The sequence below is a fragment of the Hippopotamus amphibius genome, chromosome 4 (genome assembly GCF_030028045.1).
Source record: "Hippopotamus amphibius kiboko isolate mHipAmp2 chromosome 4, mHipAmp2.hap2, whole genome shotgun sequence".
Classification (NCBI taxonomy): Eukaryota; Metazoa; Chordata; class Mammalia; order Artiodactyla; family Hippopotamidae; genus Hippopotamus; species Hippopotamus amphibius.
Genome location: NC_080189.1, coordinates 142,409,907 through 142,437,696, shown reverse-complemented (window position 1 = coordinate 142,437,696; position 27,790 = coordinate 142,409,907). Strand labels below are relative to the sequence as shown.

The 27,790-nt window shown below is 37.0% G+C and overlaps 1 protein-coding gene across 3 annotated transcripts in view; it reads left to right on the top strand.

Moving 5' to 3' along the window:
• The window catches only part of WDHD1 (WD repeat and HMG-box DNA binding protein 1), a 60,784-nt gene extending 35,556 nt beyond the window's left edge, over positions 1-25,228 (top strand). For 2 of the 3 annotated variants that reach the window (XM_057732522.1, XM_057732521.1), the window contains exons 16-26: positions 352-508; positions 12,619-12,733; positions 13,629-13,760; positions 16,036-16,259; positions 16,344-16,462; positions 16,667-16,723; positions 18,739-18,782; positions 19,480-19,650; positions 20,666-20,796; positions 22,518-22,656; positions 24,414-25,228. In XM_057732522.1, coding sequence (XP_057588505.1) covers positions 352-508; positions 12,619-12,733; positions 13,629-13,760; positions 16,036-16,259; positions 16,344-16,462; positions 16,667-16,723; positions 18,739-18,782; positions 19,480-19,650; positions 20,666-20,796; positions 22,518-22,656; positions 24,414-24,614 — 1,490 coding nt within the window. In that variant the 3' untranslated portion in view covers positions 24,615-25,228. The remainder of the gene's footprint in view (positions 1-351; positions 509-12,618; positions 12,734-13,628; positions 13,761-16,035; positions 16,260-16,343; positions 16,463-16,666; positions 16,724-18,738; positions 18,783-19,479; positions 19,651-20,665; positions 20,797-22,517; positions 22,657-24,413) is intronic. The other variant, XM_057732523.1, reaches the window with a different exon arrangement.
• Positions 25,229-27,790: the final 2,562 nt, after the last annotated feature.

Here is a 27,790-nt window from a genome sequence, read left to right as displayed (position 1 = left end):
TCTTTACTGAAATTGACTTTAAAAACTGCTATATTCCAGCAGGTGGCATAGTTTTCGCTGAATGGATCAGGTTTTTTCCTCTTTATTTGGATAAATGTTAGTCATATCAGGTGTGATTTTTTTTTTTCCTTTTATTCAGTTAGGTCTTACTCTATGTGGTTAATGAAATTTTAAGGAAAATAATCTTGGATAATTTGCCTTTTTGGTTTTTGGGAGGGTTTTTTTTGTTTTTTGTTTTTGTTTTGCTTTTGAGTTGAAAGTTGAGTGATTGGTGTGTGTTTTTGAAAAAGGACTTATTTAACAAATACGTAGCTATGTTTCCAGGTGATTTGTTTTTCTGTTGGTATATAGGTACCCCATGTTATGTGGATTCAGAAGGCATTGTTCGAATGCTTAACAGAGGACTTGGTCATACATGGACTCCTATATGTAACACAAGAGAACACTGCAAAGGAAAATCTGATCACTACTGGGTGGTTGGTATCCATGAAAATCCCCAACAACTGAGGTGGGCTATTAGAAAATGCTTAGTTGACTCTTTTTAAAATGTACTTTGAAATTCTTTATTGTGCTCATCTTTAAAGGTATTTTAAAAATCCTTTACCTTGGCTCATTTAGTTGCTTTCCATATTCACTAAATTAGGAATTTATTTATATTCACTTTGAAGTTTTCAACCAGTTGCTTGACTTGGAACTTATTGAACAAAATAGAAACTAAGGGAATTTCCTGGAGCTCCAGTGGTTAGGACTCTGTGCTTCTACTGCAGGGGGCACAGGTTTGATCCCTGGTTGAGGAACTATGAATCCCACAAGCCGAGCTGCATGAGCTGCACAGTGCAAAAAAAAAAAACAAAAAACAGTAATTAAGTTTTGGATAAACATGGCATTTCATCTTTTATTACAGCCTTTTATTTTAAACTTTGATTTAAATTGAATGTATAATTTAGTTGCTTTTTGAGATTTTTAGCTTAATTATTGTTATAGGGGAGTGGGCTAGTAGAAATTCAGTAGTTGACTGCAAGGGTAGAATATTCAGTACATAGTCTCTATTCAATATTCTGTTGAGTATCTACCTCTTTTTAACATTTTATTTATTTATTTATTTATTTATTTATTTATTTATTTATTTATTTATGGCTGTGTTGGGTCTGTTGCTGTGAGCAGGCTTTCTCTAGTTGTGGCAAGCAGGGGCTACTCTTCATTGAGGTGTGTGGGGTTCTCATTGCAGTGGCTTCTCTGGTTGTGAAGCACAGGCTCTAGTTGCGTGGGCTTCAGTAGTTGTGGCACATGGGCTCAGTAGTTGTGGCTCACGGGCTCTAGAGCAGAGGCTCAGTAGTTGTGGCTCACGGGCTTAGTTACTTCAAGGCATGTGGGATCTTCCCAGCCCAGGGATTGAACCCGAGTACCCTGTATTGGCAGGCAGATTCTCAACCACTGCGCCACTAGGGAAGCCCCTTTACCTCTTTTTTGACACCTGATATCTTGGTCTAAAAGACTGTCAGTGACATATAGGTACTTGGTGAACAAAGAAGTCTCTGCTTTCATAGAGCATATAGACTGATTGGGGAGACAGGTAACAGAAACAGGTAAATATTCATTACTACTTGGAATAAATGCTATTAATTAATCTGAGCAGACCCATGATGAAGGATAACAGAAGAGCATTTTCTAAGCAGTGTTCTCATAGCAGACTCTTAATGGAGGTGGTATTTAGAATCAGACCTGGAGGCCAAGGGGTTTGTTATGGAAGAATGGATTGAAAAGCAATCCATGCAGAGTAAACAGCAAGTACAAAGATTCCGAGGTCAGAAAGAACCTGGTGTGTTTGAGGAATTAAAAGCATGTAAATGTGACTAGAGTGCAAAGAAGCAAGGGGTAGCAGGGAACATAAATCCAAGTTGGTATCAGTAAATTAGACATAGGCTGAGTTACAGGCCGTGATACAGAAGTTTGGATTTTCTTTGAAGTAAATCAGGAAGCCATTCAAGGATTTTATCCAGGGGGATGATATAATCTGATTTATACCATAAAAAGAAAAATGTATGTGGTAGATGGATTGGCAAGGGTAAGACTGGAAGTAGGGAGATCAGTTTTCAACCAGAGGGTTTTCCACTCTTCGGGGGATGTTTGGAAATGTGGGGTATTGTTTTCAGTTGTCACAATGATTAGGACTTACTCTGTCATTCAGAGTAAGCTGGAACTAGTGTGGGGCAGTGGAAATGAAGAGAAGCAGAGTCAAGATAGAAACAGGATTTGCTGGTAGATGGGGGGTTAGGAATGAGAGAAGAGTCAATGACACCCACATTTCTAGTTAAAGCTACGAGATAGTTGTACCATTTATATAAATAAGGAAGATAAAAATGAATTGTCTCTTGGTTGTGTTAAGCCTGCACAATATCCAAATGAAGATATCAAGAAGGTATTGGAATATATGATCCAAATTCAAAGAAATTTTGGCTAGATATATACATTTGGGAATCATCAGATTATAGAAAGTATATAAAGTTGTAGTAATAAATGTGAAGAAAGAAACAAAAGATATCAACCCAACCCTAAAGAAATTCCAACATTTAGAGGTCAGTTACTGGAGTAGGAGCTTTTGAATGAGAGAAAGGATTAGCTAAGCAATTAAGAGAAAAATCACCTGAAGAGGGTCATGTCATAGAAACTGTAAGTGGAGACTATTTCAAGAGGCAATAATCATTAAGGGAAATAAAAATGACTTCCAAATATATGAAAAGATGATTGATGTCATTTAAAGTAAGATAAATACAAATCAGAACTAAAACGAGATTTCTCTTTTTGCCTATTAAATTAGAAAATCTGAGAATTTGATAGCATTCTTATCTTAGTTGGTGAGGCTGTGGGGAAATAATCACGTTTATATGTTGCTGATGGGAGTATAAATTGGTCACGATCCTTATGGAAGGCACTTTGTCAAGAACTATCAGAATTAGAAATTCATATGCCTTTTGACCCAGTGATTCTGTCTTTAGGATTTATCCTACTGAAAAACTAGTGCTTGCTATATTAAAGTATGATCCATGGGAAAGAACACATAATAAATGTTGGCAAGGATGTGGAGAAAGGGAACCCTCATACACTGTTGGTGGGAAGGTAAATCTGTACCGCCACTGTGGAAAACAGTTTGGAAGTTTCTTGGAAAGCTAAAAATAGAACTACCATATGACCCATAAATTCTGCTCCTGGATATATCTGATAAAAAACTCAAAACAGAAAAGATTCATGCACCCCAGTGTTCATAGCAGCATTATTTACAGTTGTCAGGTTATGGAAGCAACCTAAGTGTTCATTAACAGATGAATGGGTAAAGAAGATGTGTGTGTGTGTGATTTTTTAAAAGATACTTTATCAGATGTAATAAGAGGGAAGAAGATAGGAGCAAATGCAGATAGATTTTGACAGGAATTCCTCCCTGATGCCTTCTGTTTTGGTGGCAGATTTTGAAGCAAGATAGAGGATATTTTTGAAGGCATTGGTTGGCAGTGTGCGATGTTTGAGAAGATATAGTCTTCTTAAAGAATGTGAAATTGAACTTAGTAGAAAATCATAGAGGACTTCCCTGGTGGCGCAATGGTTAAGAATCCACCTGGCAATGCAGGGGACATGGGTTCAAGCCCTGCACTGGGAAGATTCCACATGCCACGGAGCAACTAAGCCCATGCGCCACAACTACTGAGCCTGCGCTCTAGAGCCCATAGGCCACAACTGTTCAGTGCCTAGAGCCTGTGCTCCACAACAGGTGAAGCCACCGCAATGAGGAGCCCACGTACCACAATGAAGAGTAGCCGCGGCTCGCATCATCTAGAGGAAGCCCGTGTGCAGCAACAAAGACCCAACGCAGCCAATAGATAAATAAAATAAACTTATAAAAAAAAAAGAAAATCTTAGAGGAATTGCTGATTATTTCTGTGTGTCTTGTGTTTTCAGAGTCTCCAGATATTCCATTATTGACATATTTAGTATAAGAAGGAATTTATTAGTTAACTTTTTTTTAAGCTCTTTATTGGAATATAATCGCTTTACACTCTTGTACCAGCTTTTGAGGTACACCAGAGTGAATCAGCTGTATTTATACATATATTCCCATATCCCCTCCCTCTCGCGACTCCCTCCCGCTCTCCCTGTCCTGGCCCTCTAAGGCATCACCTATCATCGAGTTGATCTGCCTTTGTTATACAGCAGCTTCCTACTAGCTATCTGTTTTGCATTTGGTAGTGTATATTTGTCTGTGCTACTCTCTCACTTCGTCCCAGCTTCCCCTTCGCCCCATCGCCTCCCCAGCCCCGTGTCCTCCAGTCCATTCTCTGCATCTGCATCCTTATTCTTGCCCTGTCCCTGGGTTCATCAGTACCATTTTTATTTTTTTTAGATTCCGTATATATGAGTTAGCATACAGTATTTGTTTTTCTCTTTCTGGCTTACTTCACTCTGTATGACACACTTTTTAAGTCGACCCACCTTGTTACATATAGCTCCATTTCATTCCTTTTTATGGCTGAGTAATATTCCTTTGTATGTATATGTGCCACATCTTTATCCATTCATCTGTTGATAGGCGGTTAGGTTGCTTCCGTGTCCTGGCTATTGTAAATAGTGCTGCAATGAACATTATGGTACATGTTCCTTTTGGATTATGGTTTTCTCTGGGTATATGCCCAGTAGTGGGATTACTGGATCATATGGTAGTTCCATGTTTAGTTTTTTAAGGAACCTCCAAACTGTCTTCCGTAGTGGCTGTACCAGCTTACATTCCCACCAACAGTGCAGGAGGGTTTCCTTTTCTCCACACCCTCTCCAGCATTTATCGTTTCTAGATTTTTTGATGATGGCCATTCTGACCCGTGTGAGGTGATACCTCATTGTGGCTTTGACTTGCATTTCTCCAATGATTAGTGATGTTGAGCATCTTTTCATGTGTTTGTTGGCCATCTGCATGTCTTCTTTGGAGAAATGTCTATTTAGGTCTTCCGCCCATTTGTGGATTGGGTTATTTGCTTTTTTGGTATTAAGCTGTATGAGCTGCTTATATATTTTGGAGATTAATCCTTTGTCCATTGCTTCATTGGCAAGTATTTTCTCCCATTCTGAGGGCTGTCTTGTCTTGTTTATGGTTTCTTTTGCTGTGCAAGAGCTTTAATGTTTCATGAGGTCCCATTTGTTTATTCTTGATTTTATTTCCATGATTCTAGGAGGTGGGTCCAAAAGGATCTTGCTTTGATGGATGTCATAGAGTGTTCTGCCTATGTTTTCCTCCAGGAGTTTTATAGTGTCTGGCCTTACATTGAGGTCTTTAATCCATTTTGAATTTATTTTTGTGTATGGTGTTAGGAAGTGTTCTAATGTCATTCTTTTACATGTAGCTGTCCAATTTTCCCAGCACCACTTATTGAAGATGCTGTCTTTTTTCCATTGTATATTCTTGCCTCCTTTGTCAAAAATAAGGTGCCCATATGTGCTTGGGTTTACCTCTGGGTTTTCTATTCTGTTCCATTGATCTTCCTTTCTACTTTGGTGCCAGTACCATACTGTCTTGATCACTGTAACCTTGTAGTATAGTTTGAAGTCAGGAAGCCTAATTCCACCAACTCTGTCTTTCCTTCTCAAGATTGCTTTGGCTGTTTGGGGTCTTTTGCGTTTCCTTACAAATCATAAGATTTCTTATTCTAGTTCTGTGAAAAATGCCATTGGTAATTTGATAGGGATTGCATTGAATCTGTAAATTGTTTTGGGTAGGATAGTCATTTTCACAATGTTGATTCTTCCAGTCCAAGAACATGGTATGTCTCTCTATCTGTTTGTATCATCTTTGATTTCTTTCATCAGTGTCTTATAGTTTTCTGCATACAGGTCTTTTGCCTCCTTAGGCAAGTTTATTCCTAGGTATTTTGTTCTTTTTGTTGCAATGGTAAATGGGAGAGTTTCCTTAATTTCTCTTTCTGCTCTTCCGTTGTTAGTGTATAGGAATGCAAGAGATTTCTGTGCATTAATTTTGTATCCTGCTACTTTACTAAATTCGATTAGTGCTAGCAGTTTTCTGGTGGAATCTTCAGGGTTTTCTATGTATACTATCATGTCATCTGCAAAGAGTGACAATTTTACTTCTTTTCCAATTTGGATTCCTTTTATTTCATTTTCTTCTCTGATTGCTGTGGCTAAAACTTCGAAAACTGTGTTAAATAATAACAGTGAGAGTGGGCACCCTTGTCTCGTTTCTGTTCTTAGAGGGAATGCTTTCAATTTTTCAGCATTTAGAACGATGTTCGCTGTTGGTTTGTCATATATGGCTTTTATTATGTTGAGGTAATTTCCTTCTGTGCCCATTTTCTGGGGAGTTTTTATCATAAATGGATGTTGAATTTTGTCAAAACCTTTTTCTGTGTCTATTGAAATTATCGTAGGGTTTTTATCCTTCAGTTTTTTGATACGATGTATCACATTGATTGATTTGCATATTTTGAAGAATCCTTGCAGTCCAGAGATAAACCCCACTTGGTCATGGTGTGTGATCTTTTTAATGTGCTGTTGGATTCTGTTTGCTGCTATTTTTTTGAGGATTTTTGCATCAATATTCATCAGTGATATTGGCCTGTAATTTTCTTTCTTTGTGACATCTTTGCCTGGTTTTGGTATCAGGGTGATGGTGGCCTCGTAGAATGAGTTTGGGAGTGTTCCTCCTTCTGCTGTATTTTGGAAGAATTTGAGAAAGATTAAGTGTTAGCTCTTCTCTAAGTGTTTGATAGAATTTGCCTGTGAATCCATCTGGCCCTGGGCTTTTGTTTGTTGGGAGATTTTTAATCACTGTCTCAATTACCGTACTTGTGATTTGTCTGTTCATATTTTCTATTTCTTCCTGGTTCAGTCTTGGAAGATTGTACTTTTCTAAGAATTTATCCATTTCTCCCAGGTTATCCAGTTTACTGGCATATAGTTGCTTGTAGTAGTCTCATGATCTTTTGTATTTCTGAGGTGTCCGTTGTTACTTCTCCTTTTTCATTTCTAATTCTGTTGATTTGCATCTTCTCCCTTTTTTTCCTGATGAGTGTGGCTAATGGTTTATCAATTTTGTTTGTCTTCTCAAAGAGTCAGCTTTTAGTTTTATTGATTTTTGCTATTGTTTCCTTCATTTATTTCTGATCTGATCTTTAGGAATTTTTTCCTTCTGCTCACTTTGAGGTTTTTTTGTTCTTCTTTCTCTAGTTGTTTTAGGTGTAAGTTTAGGTTGTTTCTTCGATATTTTTCTTGTTTCTTGAGGTAGGACTGTATTGCTATAAACTTCCCTCTTAGAACTGCTTTTGCTGCATCCCATAGGTTTTGGGTTGTTGTGTTTTCATTGTCATTTGTTTCTAGGTATTTTTTGATTTCCTCTTTGATTTCTTCAGTGATTTCTTGGTTTTAATAGCATATTGTTTAGTCTCCATGTGTTTGTATTTTTTACAGTTTTTTTCCTGTAATTGATATCTAGTCTCATGGCGTTGTGGTCAGAGAAGATGCTTGATACAATTTCAATTTTCTTGATTTTACCAAGGCTTGATTTGTGACCCAAGATGTGACCTCTCCTGGAGAATGTTCCGTGTCCACTTGAGAAGAAAGTGTATTCTGTCGTTTTTGGATGGAATGTCCTATAAATATCAATTAAGTCGAGATGGTCTAATGTGTCATTTAAAGCTTGTGTTTCCTTATTTATTTTAGTTAACTGTTTTTTTTTTTTTTTTTTTCTTTTTTCTTTTTTTTTTTGGCACACGGGCTTAGTTGCTCCGCGGCATGTGGGATCTTCCTGGAGCTGGGATCGAACCCGTGACCTCTGCATTGGCAGGCGGACTCTTAACCACTGCGCCACCTAGGAAGCCCTAGTTAACTGTTTTTAACAGTTCTTAGTGTATATATAGGTTTTTCTGAGGAAGTTTTTAGATGTCTGTTTCCAGGAATCAAGTTTATAATAATTTGAATGAAAGAATTCATATTTTATCCTAATCAGAGGTTTAATTTTGAACCTAGAAGGATTTTTACTATTCCATCTAATGTTTATTCGAGTAAGATGATTCATTTTGTTTGTTAATATCATCTTGAGGTATGTGAAGTTTTTCATTTGCAATGAATAATTTTGGTTTTTCATTTAATTTAATATTAAAATTTGTATCAAATTTAAGTTTTACACCCCCTAGTAGTTTGTACATCTGGCTTTCTTTCCTTACTTGCTTTATAACTAAGATCTGTGAAGAGTTTTAACTCATTAAAACACATGATAGTTACAGCTGATAACATTTAATTTAAATCAACATAGGATTAAAAACATAATGGACTCTACAATACAGTTTTTAGACTTGGAAGGATTTTAGAAATTGTCTATGCCAGTGGCTCCTTACATTTTTAAGCATAAGAGCCCTTTTAAATGTCAAAGCATTTCATGACCTACAAATGATAGCGGCTTGTACAGTGAATATCAGTTGATAGAGAAAATCCATAATAACAGAAAGTTTCTATAGACCTAAAAATTATATTTTAACATAAATTTGTATTATAAATTATGTCATCTACATTCATGTGAAAATTCTAGTACATAAAGTAGAAGCTCTTTTATTCATTCTACAGACAGTTCATGGTGCCTGTATAAATGCATGGTCACTTTGCAATAGCTCAGCAGCCTTAACAGGGATAAAAAAAAATGAGAACCACCAGTTTCTTTTGGTCCAGTTCCTGTGCTTTGCCTTTACTTCTGGTCCTTTCCCACAATTTTGACAGATGAGAAAACTGAGGCCCAAAAAGATTAAGTAACTTGAGATCACACAGCTAGTTAGTAGCCAAAGTTCCTATATTTTCTGTATGGAAATACAGAACAATGGAACTTGAGATTGAAAGAATAAACTTCTCCCTTTAGGACCGGCTTATTCTAGAATAATTGAGCTACTGAGGGAAATCTCATACAGAAACATTTGAAACACTGAGAAGATATGCTGAAAAATGTATATACTCTGATAAATTGATCAGAATGTTTTTCATTTTTTCCTGGCTTTATTCTGGAAGAATCAACTTGAATAAGAATGTTTTTCAAAGGTTGAAAGCTACATTTCTCAGTATGGCCTACTGCACTTCTCATTCCAGCTTTCCTTACATCTAGACACATGTAGAGGATGATTAATTTCCTTCCTATTGATAGAGAGTTCCATGAAAGCCCAGGGAGGAGAATTGGACAACCATCTTTAGTAGCCTGCTGCTGTGTTTAATGAGACTTACTTATCCTTGCTATCAAGAAATTCATGCTTGTATTTATTTAAATCTCTAACACTTCCGTTTGCTCTCAGTGTTCATGGTAAAGATAGCGAACCACTTGCTCTTCTGGAAAGGCAGCATTTCATAGTGGTCCAGCACTGGAGCCTGCTGTGGTATCCTGGCTGAAATGCTCACTGTGTAGCCGTGGCCTTGACATTTAGACTTTCTGTACCTCTGTTTACTCATTTCTAAAACCAGGATGAAACTAGTACCCATCTCACAGAGCTACTGTGAAGATAAAGTGATGTAGGAGTACCTGGAATAGTACCTGGCCCTTAGTGTTCATTGAATGTCAGTTGATAATAACAAGAATAGTTTTCTTGCCATCATTACTTTAAGGCATTTAGCTTTGTATTTCATGGTTAATGATATGCTTCTATAATCTTTCCATGTTAAATGCATTTTCTAACTCAAATTCAGCAGTATTTATGCTTTGTTTTTGGTAAGGAAATACATTTTGTTAAAAATAATTTTTAAAAAATTCATTTGAATCAGTACAAAACACCTGCCTTTAATTACTGATCTGTAGCGTATCTGATCTCCTACCTTTGTTTGAAATGAACTTCAGTTTAGCAAAAGTTGTCTTTACGGTTTCCTCTGAAGATTTTTTTTCTTTGTCATCTCTGGTTAATACATAACTGAGAGTTTACTGATTTTCCTGCTACAATCTAATTTGCTCTGTATAAGCATCAACCTTCCTTTTCTCTTTAATTTTTAGGTTTTTTTTTTACCTTATTCTGCTTTATTTTTTTATATTGAAACATTTAATAATATTTTATTCAGGTACCGCATATCAGGCATTCTCCTTAGTTTTTAAAAATTCATTCTTAAGAGTTATTTAACACACTTGAAAACAAACTTTTTTTTGCAAGTTGTGTTTACTTAACAAGCATTTGTTAAAAGTACTGAGTACACGTCGTATGCTACATGAAGATAAATAGGGTCAGCAGCCTGGAAGAGGTGACTGGTAAAATCATCATCTACTCCTGAGTCTGAAAGAGGTGAATCCCCTCCAATGCTGAAAAGAGTCCCGTGCAACACAGAAGACAATCAGAACTCACTGATTCTTGGAAACTTAGTCTGGACATTGGCCCCAGTTTTCTCCAGTTTGATGTTTTTCAGCTCTTTAAGAGAACAAATTTTGTGATTTATTTGAAAAGGAATTGAAGTAATTTTGTCTCCTTAGTAAACTGTGATTTATTTTTTCACATTTTATCCTCCAAATGGTTTAGTCACAGTTTCTAGGAAGCTAACTCATTCATTATAGGCAGAACCCATCAAATTAGCAGTCAGATGAGTTTTTTTCCTCTTCTTCTTCCGTGAAAGAGATACCTAACAGAGAAAAGGTCTTTTTACTTCAAGTCCTTAAAACTAAGAAAAGGGTAAGAAATGTGAATTGGTGCTCTGCTTTGATGTAAACGTGGCTTTAAAAAAACTATTAATAAAATTCTTACCAATTTTTTATGATAATTGCTTACTATGACTAAATCAATAAAGTATTAGAGTTGTAAAATGTTTTTAAACAAGAGAGTCTAAGTCACTTTGTAGAAAAAAGAATGTTAAGCCAATTAAGATTACTCCCCATGTTCCTCCTGATTTTGTCAATGTACATGTATATGTAGGTAATTGGACTCATCCTTCCTGAACACGTTCTGTCTTCCGTTCTGCACGACTAAAATGGTTTTGTGAATAGGTGCATAACAGAATTGCTAAAGAGATTTTTCAAAAGCTAAGTATTCACATTGCCACCTCAGACTATGTGGTGAAAACCACTAATTTATGTGAAATCATAGAGGGGAGGGAGAAGAAAGAAAATGAGATTTATGTTAAAAAATATTGAAACTCTAAAAACATGTTTGTTTTCGTTGTATAATTGCAAAAAGAAGGAAAAAGGGGAGTATTTAAATCTTAGTAGGAAGGGGGCCTGTGTAGTTTGAAAAATATTCCCAGGTATTGCCACTTACTTATTTTTTAACTACTCTGGTGGACATTTGACAATATTAGAAGACATTTATGAAACAAATTTTAAACCTAAGGGCCTAATTTCTACTTAATATTTTCCTTCAAGAAAGTCATTACTTAAAGCCCTGATTAAAAGGCTGTATTATAAATAAACTGGATGGCTATTAGTAAGCATTGAACAAGGTACTGTGTTTTTTAAATGACTTTATGAAAATTAGAAAATTTGTGGTATATAGAACGTGCAGTTATGTTTGCTTCTTATAAATAATTTGGAGTATTTGGAGTACATACATTAAAGGAGTATTCTACATATAGAAATCACTCTGATCAATGAATACTTTTTAATTCATAAATTGCATTAGTATTCATCCTGATGGGCTTATATGAGTGTCTTACATATTCTAGTCAGAAAAGTTCTTGCCAGATGAATTATTACCACATAAGGCAACTTTTCATTTAACAGAGCAGATACATGTTATAGCCTTTTTTTGTTTTGTTTTGGTTTTGGTTTTTTTTTGTTTGTTTGTTTATTGGCTGTGTTGGGCCTTTATTGCTGCACACAGGCTTTCTCTAGTTGCGTCAAGCAGGGGCTACTCTTTGTTGTGGTGCGCAGGCTTCTCATTGCCATGGCCTTTCCTGTTGCGGAGCATGGACTAGGTGCGTGGGCTTCAGTAGTTGCAGCACATGGGCTCAATAGTTGTGGCTCACGGGCTTTAAAGCACAGGCTCAGTCGTTGTGGCACACGGGCTTAGTTGCTCTGTGGCCTGTGGGATCTTCCTGGAGCAGGGATCGAACCTGTATCCTCTGCATTGGCAGGTGGATTCCCAACCACTGCACCACCTAGGAAGCCCCGTTATAGCCTTTTTATAATGATAGTGGATTTTCCACTTCACTCTCACCAATATCCAATAATAAACACTTAACCTGTATTGGACATTGCACCATCTTTTTCTCTTATATGACACTGTCTACCAACATTACCAAGTATTTCCAAAGTGATGAATGAAAGTGAATATGCTTTATCAGCATTTTATCTTAAGGTAATCTGTTTTATAACATGGATCCTGTGACAGGTGTTTATGGCACAATTTCTATGTTTTGAAAAGAGCTGATTTCACTTTTAGTGATTGTTAATAAAGCTGATGTGAGGAGGGATTTTTGAAATTCTTGAAATATGTGAAGGGATAGTTTTTATACTTAATCGGGCCTAAGGTACTTTTTCAAAAGGGCAATTTGTTGTATATTATTAAGCCAGCTATTGGAATAATATTATTCCATGTTACTAACTTTTGGAAATTTTGTAATGTAGCAGTTTTTATGTTATTTTAGAAAGTTTTTATGGTGAGACCCTTTCTTTCCTGACAGGTGTATTCCTTGCAAAGGTTCTCGATTTCCTCCCACCCTTCCGCGCCCTGCCGTAGCTGTGTTATCCTTTAAGCTTCCTTACTGTCAGACTGACACAGAGAAAGGACAAATGGAGGTATGTACAGATCTTACCTTGACACTCTGAATTTGATAATACCCCGAGTGTGACACAGGCATTTAAAATTATTCTGATGACCAGTGTTGAATATTGATTACTTTATAATAAAATAAATAGCAGTAGCTGTGAGGAAGGAGGGCTTGTGATCCCCAGGGTACCTGATTGCCGTGGCTGCTTCTGGGGACTTTGCCTAAGATGTAAATGGGTGTGACCGTCAGAGCCTCACTAGGGTAAGGCACTCACTTTCGGCTTGGACAAGTGCCTGAGAGACGTGCCTCCATGAATTTTGTACCCTAGGCACCAGGCTTACCTCACCTTAGTCCTAGCCCTGTGTCATCAAAAGTCATGTGATATCTTGCAGTTAGTTATTCTGAACAAGAAAGAAATCAGCTTATAAAAATCTAGTTTACCAAGTTCTCTGAGCAGTAACTATGATAGCTAGGAAACTTTAAAATGCTATATACAGTTGACCCTTGAAGAACATGGGTTTGAACTGTGTGGGTCCATTTATACTTGGGTTTTTTCAGTAGTAAATACTGCAGTACTGCACGGTCTGAGGTTGGTTGAATCTGAGGATACCGAGGCTCAGATATGGAGGAACCACATACAAGGAGGGCTGACTATAACTTCTAAGCAGATTTTCAGCTACACAGAGGGTACATGCCTCTATCCGCTACGTTGTTCAAGGGTCAGTGTATTTCCCTTTTTTTTTTTTTAAGGATAGAAGATAAAGTCAAGTCATAGTATCATATTAGAATTTGAATTGTAAAATAAGCTGTAGAAAGGAATATTTCAGAAAATATTTTATTCAGAAACTGGTATCATATGATAAGTATTTAATGCATGGTATTCAGCCAACAGTTGACTCTAAGCAATTTTTCCACTTTTACAGGAACAGTATTGGCGTTCAGTTATGTTTCACAACCACCTTGATTATTTAGCTAAAAATGGTTATGAATACGAAGAGAGCACTAAAAATCAAGCAATAAAAGAACAGCAGGAACTTTTAATGAAAATGCTTGCGGTGAGTAAAATAAGTATAGTGGGGAAAAAAGTTAAATACTTTTCTCTAGGTTGAATTTCTTAATGGTATGTGAATTAGCACCAGGTTCCACAACCTAGAATTCTTAAGTTGTATCTAGTGGTGTTTTTCTCCCTTAAAAGTTCTGTTTCCCAGTTTATGTTGCAGTTATAATATTTAAGACATTACTTGTATCTGAGATCATAGGAAGAAATAAACTGTTCTGGTGCTACCTCCCTTCTTGTTTTTGCCCACTGGTCTGTGGCTTAATAGGCCCTGTAGGTGATTCAGATGCTTATTAATAAAGTTTGAGAACTGGCTTTAGCTCCTGCTCTTATCATGTGCAACAAAGTTTGAGTGTAGACTTTTAGATCTCTAGGCTGAGCAGTCTTAAGAACTTTGATCAGTCTTTTAAACATACCTGCCTTTTGTTTTCCTCTTAGGCAACTGTATGTGGTAAAAGTTTCTCTATAGCCAGTGACCAGGTTTTGTGCCCTGGATATTTAAGTACATTTATCTTTGGAGATAAAAGAACTTTTTGAAAGATAAGATTCATAAGTTTGTGTCCTCGTTCCAGGTTGGTTTATGAGGAGGGAGTATAATGTAATTTCTTCTCTGCTCTTGCACTGGACTGTAAACCCCTTGAGGGCAGTGACCATGTCTCATACACTGCTGTGTGTCAGGCACGGGTGTAGTGTCTAATACACACAGTAGGCCTCGGTATTTCCTAAGAGAGTAAATGGCCCAGACTTTTCATTTTAATGTTAGGGGAAAAAGTTCTGAGGGAAGAGTGATATCAGACCACAGAGCTGATTATAACTTTAGTCTCTGAAAGGTGATATTCACTACTGTCACCTCTATGCAACACTGCCTTGCATTTAGTATTAAAGAAATTTAATTAGTTACTGTAGAGTAAATTTTGTTCCATTACAAAGTCCCATTTGTACACCAACATGAACTAGTAAGCTTTTTATTTTCTACAACACATGTAAGGAAACATGTTTGATTTATTTACCATTTAGCCTTAGAGGAGCTTCTCCCCTGGAATGCAGTGTTCTTCAGCAGGGGGCTAGTAGCACCCTGTTAGTTCTTTAGCATTCCTGCCCCCTGGCAAATGCCCATAGTTCCACCTAGTTACTGGGAAAACCATGCTACTTTCATTTGCAAATGCCCCCTGAGGCAGAGTACCACCCTGACTGAGAAGTACTGCTTATAGGTAAGTGATTCTGGAAAACTTGAGAAGGATGTGCAGGTAAATATCTAAAGTGTCTGTGCTGAGGAGTCAGACTTGACATGTCTAAGTAACAAAATAATACTTTTATGAATTGTGAGCTCTTCAGTCGTCTTTGAAGTATTTGTTTTCCTCACATTGTGCTTCAGTTGCCTCGCTTTGAGTCATCAAAATTCAAACCAAAAGAAACAGTCAGTGTTTTCTAAGAGATGATAAATGGATGATGGTCTTCATTTTATATTGTAAGTATAAAAAATAAGCAAGAAAAAGGAGGTTGTTTATTAATTTGAAAGTTGTATAACTGCTTCTGATAGTTAGAGATCATAGACAATCATACTTAAAAATCTAATGGAGAAATCTCCTTGCCCACCCAAATTCACTTAGTAGCATTTGTGTGCCAGTTCTGGGCAATGTAATAACAGATAAATCATTTACAGTTTATTCTTCCTTTCAATTTTCTATGCTGTTTTGTAAGCGCAGGTGGTAGAATGGGCAGGAAAACAAATTTAGGAGAATCATTTTTTTAAATTTAATTATTTATTTATTTGGTTGCACTGGGTCTTAGTTGTGGCTCGTAGGCTCCTTAGTTTTGGCATGTGAACTCTTAGTTGTAGCATGTATGGGATCTAGTTCCCTGACCAGGGATTGAACCCGGGCCCCCTACATTGGGAGCCCATAGTTTTAACCATTGCACCTCCAAGGAAGTCCCAGGAGAATCATTTTTGAATTTTAAGTAAATCTCTTACTCTCCTTGCAGTTAATAACTTGAAATGATATGTCATATTTCATTGTTGATTGTAAAATGCTCCATTATTTTACTTAAGTCACTAAGACAGAAAAAAAGGCTGCCAGTTAAACAGACTCATCATCAATTGTAAGATGCTTCCCAGCTTCAGAGAGAGATGTTAAAATGTAAAAATGTGCATCTTAGAATCAGAGGTACAGTATCTAGAAACTGTTTTCTCAGTTCTACTAGTAGTGTCATTCTTTTATTTTTAAAAAGTTTTACTTAGCATAAATTGATTTTTCCCCCGTTTTTCCCTTTAGCTTTCTTGTAAACTGGAGCGGGAATTTCGTTGTGTGGAACTTGCTGATCTAATGACTCAAAATGCTGTGAATTTAGCCATTAAATATGCTTCTCGTTCTCGGAGATTAATATTGGCCCAAAGACTTAGTGAAGTGGCTGTAGAGAAGGCAGCAGAATTGGCAGCCACCCAAGCTGAAGAAGAGGAAGAGGAAGAAGAGGATTTCAGAAAAAAGTTGAATGCTGGGTAAAAAATATTTGAGTTTTACCATCCTGAATATTAACTTGGTCTTTTCATGGCTCTTTATTGAATAATATCATTGTCTTTTAGTTACAGTAATACTTCTACAGAGTGGAGTCAGCCAAGGTTCAGAAATCAAGTTGAAGAAGATACAGAGGACATTGGAGAAGCTGATGATACAGAAGAAAAACCAGAAATACACAAACATGGTAAGATACATTTTTAAGGCAGTTTAAAGATGAGGAATGTCATGTGTGTGACTTCTCTCATTTTACCTGGCTCAGGGAAATTGAATATCCATACTTTTTCAAGACATCTTTCCTGTCTGATTAATTACAGAAGATGACTTTATCTTCCCATTTACATTGTATTTTTTTTTTACATTGTATTGTTTTATCTTAATTATTCTATAGGAGAAAACTCATTTTTCAAAAGTGCAAGTTCCTCTGATATGCCCACTATTAAGTCAGGTAAGAAATTTTTGATTTTGTAATACCAGGGAAATTTTGAAGTAGTCTTTAAAGTGATACATCTACTCAAATACACCTTACTCTTCAGGGCCTGTGTTGTTCTTTCTGTTGTCATTGTTTTCAATCAGAAATGTTTGAAACTGTGGTCATTTAACAAAACTTATTAAATGCTTATCGGTGTCCGGTATTTGACTAGAGGGGAGATATAGAAGTCAAGTAGACATGTATGTTTGATTTCTGCATATATATAGTACTATATATAGTACTTGTATATAGTGTATATATATATATATTGGTTTGATTTAAAAAATACACTTTTACATGTGTACAGATTATTAAAAGAGCATATAACAGGTGGCTGTAGTCATTGGGGCGGGGGTGAGTGGGCCCCTAAGGAAGACCTCATGGAATGTTTAAAGCAGAGATGTAAAGGATGACTGAGTCAGCAAGGCAAAGGTGGATGGGCACAGAAGCAGAGGAGAAGCATGTGGGCTTGAGGAACAGTGTGTGTGAAGACTGTAAGGGTGGCGTGAAGAGCACAGAGAGCAAAGCGAAAGGGCTGTGAGTGGTTTGGAGCAGTGAGCAGGGGCCAGAGCGTGCAGATCCATGTGGCCATGGTGAGGGTGTTTATCTTCATTCTGAGGCTGCTGGGAGGCTGCTGTAGGTTTTCATCAGGGGCATAGCGTGGCACACTGTGCAGAGGAGGACTGCATATAAGGAGACTTCCGAAGTAGTTCCAAGTGAGATTGAATAGACTGGGGTGGTGGTGATTGATGATAGAAAAAATGGGAGGAATCAGAGAGGTGTTTCTGAAGATGATGCAGAGGGTATGGAAGTTGAGAGTGAAAAGAATGATTGTCAGTTTCTGGCTTGTGTACTTGTGTGAAGGATGGTGCCATCTACTGAGGAAACACTGGGGAACGTAGGTTTAGATGGGAGGCCAATGAATTACTATTGGCTGTTTGGGTCAGGGCCTCAGAAAAGTAGTGTCTCTGGAATGGAGACATAAAGGGAAGATTGTAAGTGTAGCAGTTTAAACCATAGGTGTGGGTGAAAGAGCATTGGGGGAGGACCAAAGTGAGGAGAGAAGTGAGCTTAGGCCTAGAGAGGAGGAGGAGGGACCATCAACAGAAAGTGAGACCAGGAGGAACTGGGAGACGGAGATTGACATGTGTACACTAACATGCATAAAATAGATAACAATAAAAACCTGCTGTATTAAAAAAAAAAAAAATGAGACCAGAAAGGAAGGAGGGAAGCCAGGGAATGCAGTATCTTCGAAGTCAAAGGGGAGATAGTATCAAGAAGGAAGGAACACTCCACTGTGTGGAATGCTGTTGAGAGCTCAAATAAGGTGATGGCTGAAAAAGATCCACCAGTTTGGCCACACAGAGTTTACTGAGTTCTTAGCAAGAGCAGATTCTGCAGGGTAGTAGGGCTGGAATCCATGTTTTGGATGGAGGAACATATGAGCAGTGAGGAAATGGGAATAGCTGTGTAGACAACTCTTAAGAAATTTGGCTGCTTAGAGGAGGTGAGAGAAAATTATGTGGGGGACGAGAGGGGGTTGTTGCAGAGAGCGTGGTTGATTTTTGTTTGTTTAAGTTGGGAAACTTGAGCCAGTAAAGAAGGAAAAGTCAAAGATGACATGTGTAGCCATTGATAGCTCAAGTTTCTTGAAAAGCAGGAGTGGGTGGGACCTAGAGCATTTGTAGAGGAGTTATTAACTAGCTAAAATAAGGCACCATTCTTCCCTGGTAACAGGAGAAATGAATAGATCTCTACATACTGTATCCATATAGTTCATAGTGGCAAATTGGGATAGTTCCCATTATCTAATAGCTTTTATTTTGTCTTAGAAATAGGAAAGAGGTCATATACAGTTATTAATAGTTTTAAAGTTGCAAAGTACATTATTTTCATATAATACAGATTAAAATATTCCATTATTATTATAGAAGTCAGAAATCTTCTGAGTTTTACCACTATTAAGTGAGGTTTCTTTCTTACAAAAGGTGCAGTTACCTCTAGCAATCAAGGACGAATAAACCCCTTCAAGGTAAACTTTCCAGTGATGTTTTCTATTATTTATTTATTTTTATTAATTAATTTATTTATTGGCTTTCTCTAGTTGTGGCGAGCGGGGGCTACTCTTCATTGTGGTGCGTGAGCTTCTCATTGTGGTAGCTTCTCTTGTTGTGGAGCACGGGCTCTAGAGCACAAGCTCAGTAGTTGTGGCGCACAGGCTCAGTTGTTCCGAGGCATGTGGGATCTTCCTGGACCAGGGCTCAAACCCATGTCCCCTGCATTGGCAGGCGGATTCTTAACCACTACACCACCAGGGAAGTCCTCTATTTTTTAAATACATTTCCATGCAGAGAAATATTTCCAAACTACCAGATGACTCTCCCCAGACTTGAGGTATTAAAGACTGCAGCAGATTAAATTTTAAAATATTTAAATAAGTAAATATTTTAAAATAAAGATGAAAGCAGCACTAGTTCATGCTTGGACCAAGAGTTATGTTTTCTGCTTATCTTCTAAGAACCTACAGTTTTGAAAGGTACTCCGTTTTTCTTGGGAATGTGGTATTTGGGAATATGTGCATCAGTCTCAATTTGGATTATACCAAATATATTCACTTCTAAAGCTGAGATTGCAATACAAACTTAACAGAAATTTAGAGGAAAAATAAATCTCTTGGGATTTTTTTTCCTTCTTTAAACATAAAATGCTAATACTAGTTTGCTCTTTAGGTATCAGGCAATTCCAGAGAACCAGCCATTTCAGTGAATTCAGTACGTTCAGCTAATATTTTAGACAATATGAACAAATCGTCCAAAAAATATACTGCACTTAATCGAGCTACAAGTTATGAAGAGTCTCCAGTTATAAAGCCTCTGGTTCCAAAGCCAAAGTCTAAGCAGGTATGATTTCAGCTGCCCCCATCTGCAGTACACAGATCATGGTCTGTTTGTCTTACTTCAGTTGTGTTCACTCTTTCAGGTACAAGACAGGAGGCTCTGGTTGTTTTGTAACTGATTGTCTAGTGAGGGCAGTGGTTCTCAATTCTGGTTTTACTTCAGAACCTCTTTCTTTCTTTCTTTCTTTCTTTCTTTCTTTCTTTCTTTCTTTCTTTCTTTCTTTCTTTCTTTCTCTCTCTCTCTCTCTCTCTCTCTCTCTCTCTCTCTTTATTTTTTTGCTGTGCACAGGCTTTCTTTAGTTGCAGTGAGTGGGGGCTACTCTTCGTTGCGGTGCACGGGCTCCTCATTGCTGTGGCTTCTCTTGTTGCAGAGCACGGGCTCTAGGTGCGTGGCCTTCAGTAGTTGCAGCACATGGGCTCAATAGTTGTGGCACACGGGCTTAGTTGCTCCGCGACATGTGGGATCTTCCTGGAGCAGGGATCGAACCCGTGTCTGCTGCATTGGCAGGTGGATTCTTAACTACTGCGCCACCTAGGAAGCCCCAGAACCACTTTTTAAAAATATATAGACCCAGGACAGGGACTCATGCATCTATCTGTATTTTTTTTTCCACTTCCCAGTTGGTTCTAATGTATGTCCCTGTTTAATGACAGCTGGTTTATTAGTACCTGGCCCTAATCTTTCCTTCTTCTGTATTCAGATCTTGCCTCACAGATTTTGTCCCAGTTTTGGTATTTTATCCCAGATTTGTCATCAGTAAAGTAGACCTATTGTTTGTATTTTCCATTTCATATAATTTTATTTATCTGGAATACATGAAATTTGAGGTACAGTTTTTTTGGGTTTTGTGTGTGTGTATAAATGTTTATTTTCAACGGAGAACTTCAGGACTCTTACACATGTTGGTGTAAGAATTTTGAATAATTATAAATATTTTTCCACATTTTTCAAAATTTGCTTGTAACATATAAAATCGTACTGGATTTTGCTGCAGTGTCCATCATGTTCGTTTTTACAGGCATCCGCAGCATCCTTTTTCCAGAAAAAAACTTCCCAAGCTGATAGGACTGAGGAAGTAAAAGAAGAAAATCCTAAAAATTCGTCATGTGAAACCCCAGCTGTGTGTCCTGAAAACACTGGAAACCAAAGGTCAGTACATAGAGAAATTTAGTATTCTCAACATGCAGTATTCCAAAATAGGCATACAGAGGTAGCCATACAGAATTATGCGGCCCTGTTATTCATTCATGTGATAACACACGGGCACAGGTGGTGGGCATTCTCAACACTTGTAACTTTAGTGAAGCCACAAATATTGATTAATGTCTATTTATATTACTTATTAAAGTATACTTTGATAAACTGTATACATGTTTTAAATTGTGGATACATTTTGCTGGGACACTATATTTTATAAGTAGTTCAGTTTTTCATTTGTTTGTCTTTTGGTAGTTAATTTAGTTACATGGGAGAAACACAGTCAAAAGATACAAAAAGTTGTGTGATGAAGAGTAAATCTTTTTCCTATCTACCCAGTTCCCCCTCCACAAATAGTCACTGCACAGATTTCTTATATAGTCTTCTGGAATTATTCTATGCATGTACACTTAGATTTATCTGTTTTTTTAGTTTTACAGAAATGGTAGTATGCACATTGTCCTGTGCCTTATTTTCTTCACTTAGCAGCTTTTGCAGATCACTTCTTATTACTAAAATGAAGAGTTTCTTTAATCTTTTTACATCCATTGAATGGCTATACCTGTAACTTATTTAGTTCTCTACTAGTGGACAAAAGGTAGTCGCCAGTCTTTGGCTAGTACAAATAGTAGTACAATGAACAGTTTTATGTGAATATTATATTCATGAAGCTGTAAGATGGATTGCTGTGTGGTTCAAGCTAATGTACACGTGTAATTTTGATAAATATTGCAAAACTGTTCTGCATGGATGTTGTATCATTTTATACACCCCCAGCAATACAAGAGTTCCTGTTTGTCCATATCCTATTTGTCCACCAACTCAATATGTTACCAAATTTTTTGATCTCTTGTATGCTAGATTTATTTAAAATACATCAGCTAAATTGAAAAGTCACCATTTCATTTTTAGCATTATGTATCTCATTTAACCAGTGTCTCATGTTAACCAATTTAATTTGAGGGGGTAGCATAGCTGTGGTTTTTATTTTTCCTATTTTGTCCTGAATTTAATTTAGGTATTAAACAGTGAAATTTTTATTTAAGAAGATTCAATTTTTATACTATCAACAGGCTATACAGAAAAAAAAAGTGCTCAGTAAATATTAAATGTTTCTGTTAAATCTTCATTTGTGACATAAAGACAGTTTGTGTCAGAACTGAAATCTAATAAAACTAACAAGTATGCTGCATCCATGCTTGTAATAATACCATAATAATGGTACAAGAAAGGACTCACACTCCCAGGTCAGCTGTGAGAGCAGGGGTGAGGAGCTTGAGAGAAGTCGTGAAGGCTTCAGATAGCGGGTTTGGGAAATGGAGGGTTTTACGGGGCTAGAGGGGCCAAGCGAGACCGGAGGTGTTGCGCCTGTCAATAGCCATAAAAGAGCTGAAAGTGCAGGCTTCACAGCTGCTGCACTCAGAAAATACAGATGTGAGTGATCCCTTTGAATTGATCTTACAAAGAGTTTTTTTCGTTCATTCCTGCAGTCTCTAGGCAGTTTTAAATAATATGTAATTATGAATATTAACAAGTGTAGTTAACTGTTTCTCTCTTAACTTTATATATAGGTATGCAAAGACTAATGGTTAATTACTAACCTGAAAAATCATAAAGCACTTTAAAAACTGTGTCTTGAGTATAAAATGTTTTTTAAATAACTGCTGTTTTAGGCCAAAGACTGGGTTCCAGATGTGGCTGGAGGAAAACAGAAGTAATATTTTGTCTGACAATCCTGACTTTTCAGATGAAGCAGACATAATCAAAGAAGGAATGGTTCGATTTAGAGCATTGTCAACTGAAGAAAGGAAGGTAAGGGTAATTGTACTGAGATTGAGACTTAAGTGAATTCCTAGGTTTTAAAAATTCGTATAGAAGATGTCTTTTTCTGTTTTTTAAAATTGAATACATTCTGGTAAACTTGGTGAAGAGGAAATACAACAACTGAAACGTCAGCTTTGAATATATGGATATATAGTAATTATTATTTAGTGCTGATGGTTAACTTTTTGGCAGAGGTATTGCTTACATCTGTATAAGTTTCGGCATATCCTAAGTTAGGGAAATACCCCAAGAAAAAGTGCAGTACTTATAAATCAAAAGCAAATAATATTAATAAGTAAAAATGATATTAATTCACATTTTTGGACTGCTACTTTAGAGCCCTTGTAAGCAGAATGTCTTAAAATGCTATTTACTTACACATTGAATACTAAATGAGAATACTGCTTTGAGGGAAAAAATCTGGAGTTCTGTTCTAGCCTTTCACATGGAAATTAGGACAGGTGGCTTGTACCTATTTCTCCTCATGTCACTTTCTGCCATGTGAAAGAAGGTTAGGAGCAGCTTTCTTTTGCAAGGGGAAGGAATGTGTGTGTTGTATCAATACATCTCAGACTTATCTTCCCCAGCGTGTAGCATGGGCACCTTGTGGCATAGATACTTACTTTGATAAGCTGGTTTTTATGAATTGTAAATGAGGAAGCTAGAAACTGGTCTAACTACCTCTAGCCTCCTTTAGAATCTCATTAGCATCTTTGTGTTTCTCATTTTATACAAGTATTTATAAAAGGATAAAAATTCTAAAGAATTAGATAAAATGGTATCTGAACGAATAAGATCTTATGCAGGAGAAGAAGAGACTTGGCAAAAGTTGTGATTGTATTTTTGAATACTTAAAAATGTAATCAATATTTTTAGTGTAAACCTTAAACATTTCTTAAATCCAGTCTGTTAATGTGAAAAATTTTACAGGTCAAATGGTTCCTTTTCAACAGTAATGACTGGGAAGGAAGATAAAGTAGGAGGAGGAGGAACTGTTATAGATTAAAAGAGGTCTAAGAGATAAATGAGTGAACCTTGTTAGATTCTTGCTTAGTGAATAGAAACCAATCCCAAAAGAACACATACTGTATATAAGATTCCTGATACGACAAAGTGATGGGGATGAAGAACAGAGCACTGATTGCCGGGGGTTGGGGCAGGGAGGGGAGTGGAGCAGGGCAACATGTGGGATCCTCGGCTTATGGAGCTGTTCCATATCCTGAATGTGGTGGTAAATACACAGCCTACAATAGAATTACACACATACACACACACACAAGTAGAAATAAAAAAGGGGATTTTATCGATGTCGATATCTTAGTCGTAACAATGCACTACAGTTTTGCGTCTTGCAGGCATTGAGGGAAACTGAGTAAAGGGAACATGGGAGCTCTCTATTATTTCCTACAACTGCATGGGAGTCTATAATAATCTCAAATAAAGGTTTCTTTTTTAAAAAGTACCTGCAGTTATAGTATTTTCCACTTAATAGGGTTAAATACAAGCAGAGTTTAGATTGAAATATTATAGAGGTAAAATGTAAATTTTTTAATGTGCCCTGCAATTAAGTAATAAGAGATTTGTGTTTTAAAAAAAGAAGACCCCTTAATGATTAGCTTAACAATTCAAATGCTAATTATGCTGCATTACATAAAGGAATGTTACCTGTAAGAGTAAAGAAATCATTTCCTTCCTATTTCTTTGTTACTGCCTAAAAACTTTTCTCCTCCAATATTTTTACAAAGGCCTGGGCTGCCAAGGCCAAAGGAGGAACTGCAAGTGATGGAGCTGAAGAAAAGAAACGAAAACGTGTGATCCATGAAAGCCACGAAACTGAAAACCAGAAAGAACAAACGAAGGAGAATCTGAATTTGCCTAAAAAGCAAAAACCTTTAGATCTTTCTACGAATCAGAAACTGTCAGCTTTTGCATTTAAGCAAGAATAGTGAGGAAAGTAATGAATTTTTTACTCATCTTTGATGAATCTAGACCTTTTAAAAACATCTTTAGGAAACTCATTATACTTTTTTAAAAGAGTTTAAAGACTGCTGTTTGTCTTTATAAGATAATGTAGTGATTCTGTTGGTGTAGGTAGCAGGGTATCTGTAAAAACTGTCATCTCTGCAGGTTGCTCTGCCCTCAAATGGAGGGCCGTTCAGAAGCATGGTGATCATGGCCACTGACTGGAGGCCACCGTCATGTCCCACCGGAAGCTGATTTGATTTTGTTTCTTACCTTCAAAATCATCAAAGCCAAGGTCTTAAAACCTCTGAGCAGTGAAGAACCTTCTAGGGTTTTCCTCGTTTGGTTCATGTCATGTACTGGGAAGTACTACAAAAGTCCTCTTCCCAAGTGTGTTACCATAGACTGTTCTCTATGTCTGTTACTGGACTCAGGGGACCACGTTTTTTTTTTAATATGGGCCCTAAACATGTAAATAATTTTGTAGATGAGACCTTTTGTTTGTTTTGGCAGTTTCTTCATACATTACTTTCAATTATCTGTTTGTGTGGCCTGTGTTTTTTTGTTTTGTTTTTTTTAAATAAAACTTTCACATTTCCATATGAGCTTGATATGGTCTTCACGTTGTATTTCCATGAAATGGAAGTGTTTCTATAGAATATAATTTATATTTATTACCATAATTTCCACCACCCCCCATCCTGTTACACATTATACACACAAAAGAGAACTGAAGATACGGTTTTTATAGTATTGCAGCCCAGTGCATAGTGTGCTGCTGGTAAGCTGCTGTGGTTATCAGCATTAGCAGTGCTTTTCTGAGCAAGTCTTTGAAGTCTTGATAAGAGAGTAGTTGAAGAGTGAGGGGAAGTGTTTAACTCCTCTTTTATTTTGAACAAACAAGACTTAATTAAGTAATTCGTATTTTTTTTTTTGGTTAGTATTCTAAGCAGAGCTTAATACAAATACAGCCACTTAATGAGGGCAAAGTACAGAGGTGGGGTCAGGGTAGGGAGATAGTAGTAAAATAAAATCAGGTGGCTCAAAATTGAGGGTGGTTTTATAGGTTGGAAGGAACAATATGTCGAAAATTTAGATGTGTAGGAGCCAAAGGATATTCCTTGTCTCATGATGATTAAGATTGGGAATGAATATATTTCTGATTTTTTGGTTAGTAGCTGGTATTGAGAGACATTGTAGCACAGACATCAGGAGCACAGATTTCAAAGGCAGACCACCCCAGTTCCGAGGCCCACTGCAATACCTACCAGCTAATAACCTTGGGCAAGTTCTAGACTTTGTCCACTCATCTGTAAAATGGATATATGAATAGTAGCTACTTCAGAGGGTTGTTCTGAGAATTAAATGAGGGAAAAGCACTTACCTGTCACATAGTAATGTTTTATATAAATATCAGCTATTTTTACTATGCTGTTGGCTGGTTCATCTTGCTTTGTCATTAGGTTTGATTCTGAATTATGTAAGAATTAATTTTGATTTCAGGATCCTGAAGTAAAGTTTATTTATGTTACTTTGGAAAGCATGTTTATAGACATGTATTTTGTTTTTACTTCCTCAACCTGCTTATTACCAAAGTGTATAATACTTAAGGATATAATCCTTGAGTGTTGTATTTCAGATCCATAGGAACCTGATAATATACCAAGAATTTGCAAAAGGCTTTTTCTTTTTTACGCTTTTGGCCATGCTGCACAGCGTACAGGATCTTAGTTCCCAGACCAGGGATCAAACCCGTGCACCCTGCAGTGGAAGTGTGGAGTCTTAAGCACTGGACCTCCAGAAGGGTTTTTTTTTTTTTTTTCAGAAGGTTTTTTTAATACATTTTTATTTGGTTGAAGGAAGGTTTTTGTATTGACCTGGTTTAACTTATAAATCAGAACTTTGAAAGCAAGAAATATCATCCTTATCCCTTTTCTATATAATATTAAACTTCTTTTAAGAAAAACTCTGGTCAGAGAATTAGGTCTTACTGGTAGGAAAATGGAAATGGAAATAAGTTAATATATTAACCACCATCACGATATCAGTAGTGTTGCTTATTTTGAGCTTATGTACTGTAGAAAATTGTCTTATGCTTAATTTCAATCTTCAGTAGAAAAAGCTTCTCAAAGAGGAGGTTATTTTATAGCTTTATACTCAAGAGGGCATCATCTGATTATCTTAGACAGCAAGCGAGTGAGCACTGGATTAGGCCTGCCAGCTCCAGGGACTGTGGTAATCCTCAGCCCCTCTGCGTGCAGCAGCCATTGCCCCTAATAGGAAACAGACCCCTTTAGACAAAAGGATGAAGCCCGTCTGTGTAGAAAGCATCTTAATCAGTGACTGATTGTCTTACGGGCCTTTTTCATTTTCTAGGTTTTTTGTTATAGAAGTGTGTACTTTTTTTCCCCAGGAGTTTATTTTGAAATTTTTTAAACCTACAGAAAATTTCAAATAGTACAGCAAACGCACATATACCCTTTGTCTAGATTGACTTATTGTTGACATGTTGCCATGAATGCTTTGTAAACAGGGTTTTTCCTGAACCATTTGAAATATGTGTCATGACACTTCACTCTCTTCATACTTCAATATATATCCCTTCAGAATAAAGACATTCTTCTACATAATCACAATATCATTATTGTACCAAAGAAATTTAACAGAAGAATATTATTGCATAACATAGATTTCATGTTAAAATTTCCCACAAAGTACCCTTTAGCCTTTTTCCCCCCAAATCTAGGATCAATCAAGAATGTTGAATTGTATTTAGTTATTAGAAGTGTATACTTTTTTTTTAAGTTATTTATTTTATTTATTTATTGGCTGCATTGGGTCTTCGTTGCTGCACACGGGCTTCCTCTAGTTGCTGCAAGCGGGGGCTACTCTTCATTGTGGTGTGCAGGCTCCTAATTGTAATGGCTTCTCTTGTTGTGGAGCATGGGCCCTAGGCACGTGGGCTTCAGTAGTTGCGGCACATGGGCTCAGTAGTTGTGGCTCACAGGCTCTCGAGCACAGGCTCAACAGTTGTGGCGCACGGGCTTAGTTGCTCCGTGGCATGTGGAATCTTCCCGGAGCAGGGCTCAAACCCGTGTCCCCTGCATTGACAGGAGGATTCTTTACCACTGTGCCACCTAGGAAGCTCAAAGTGTATACT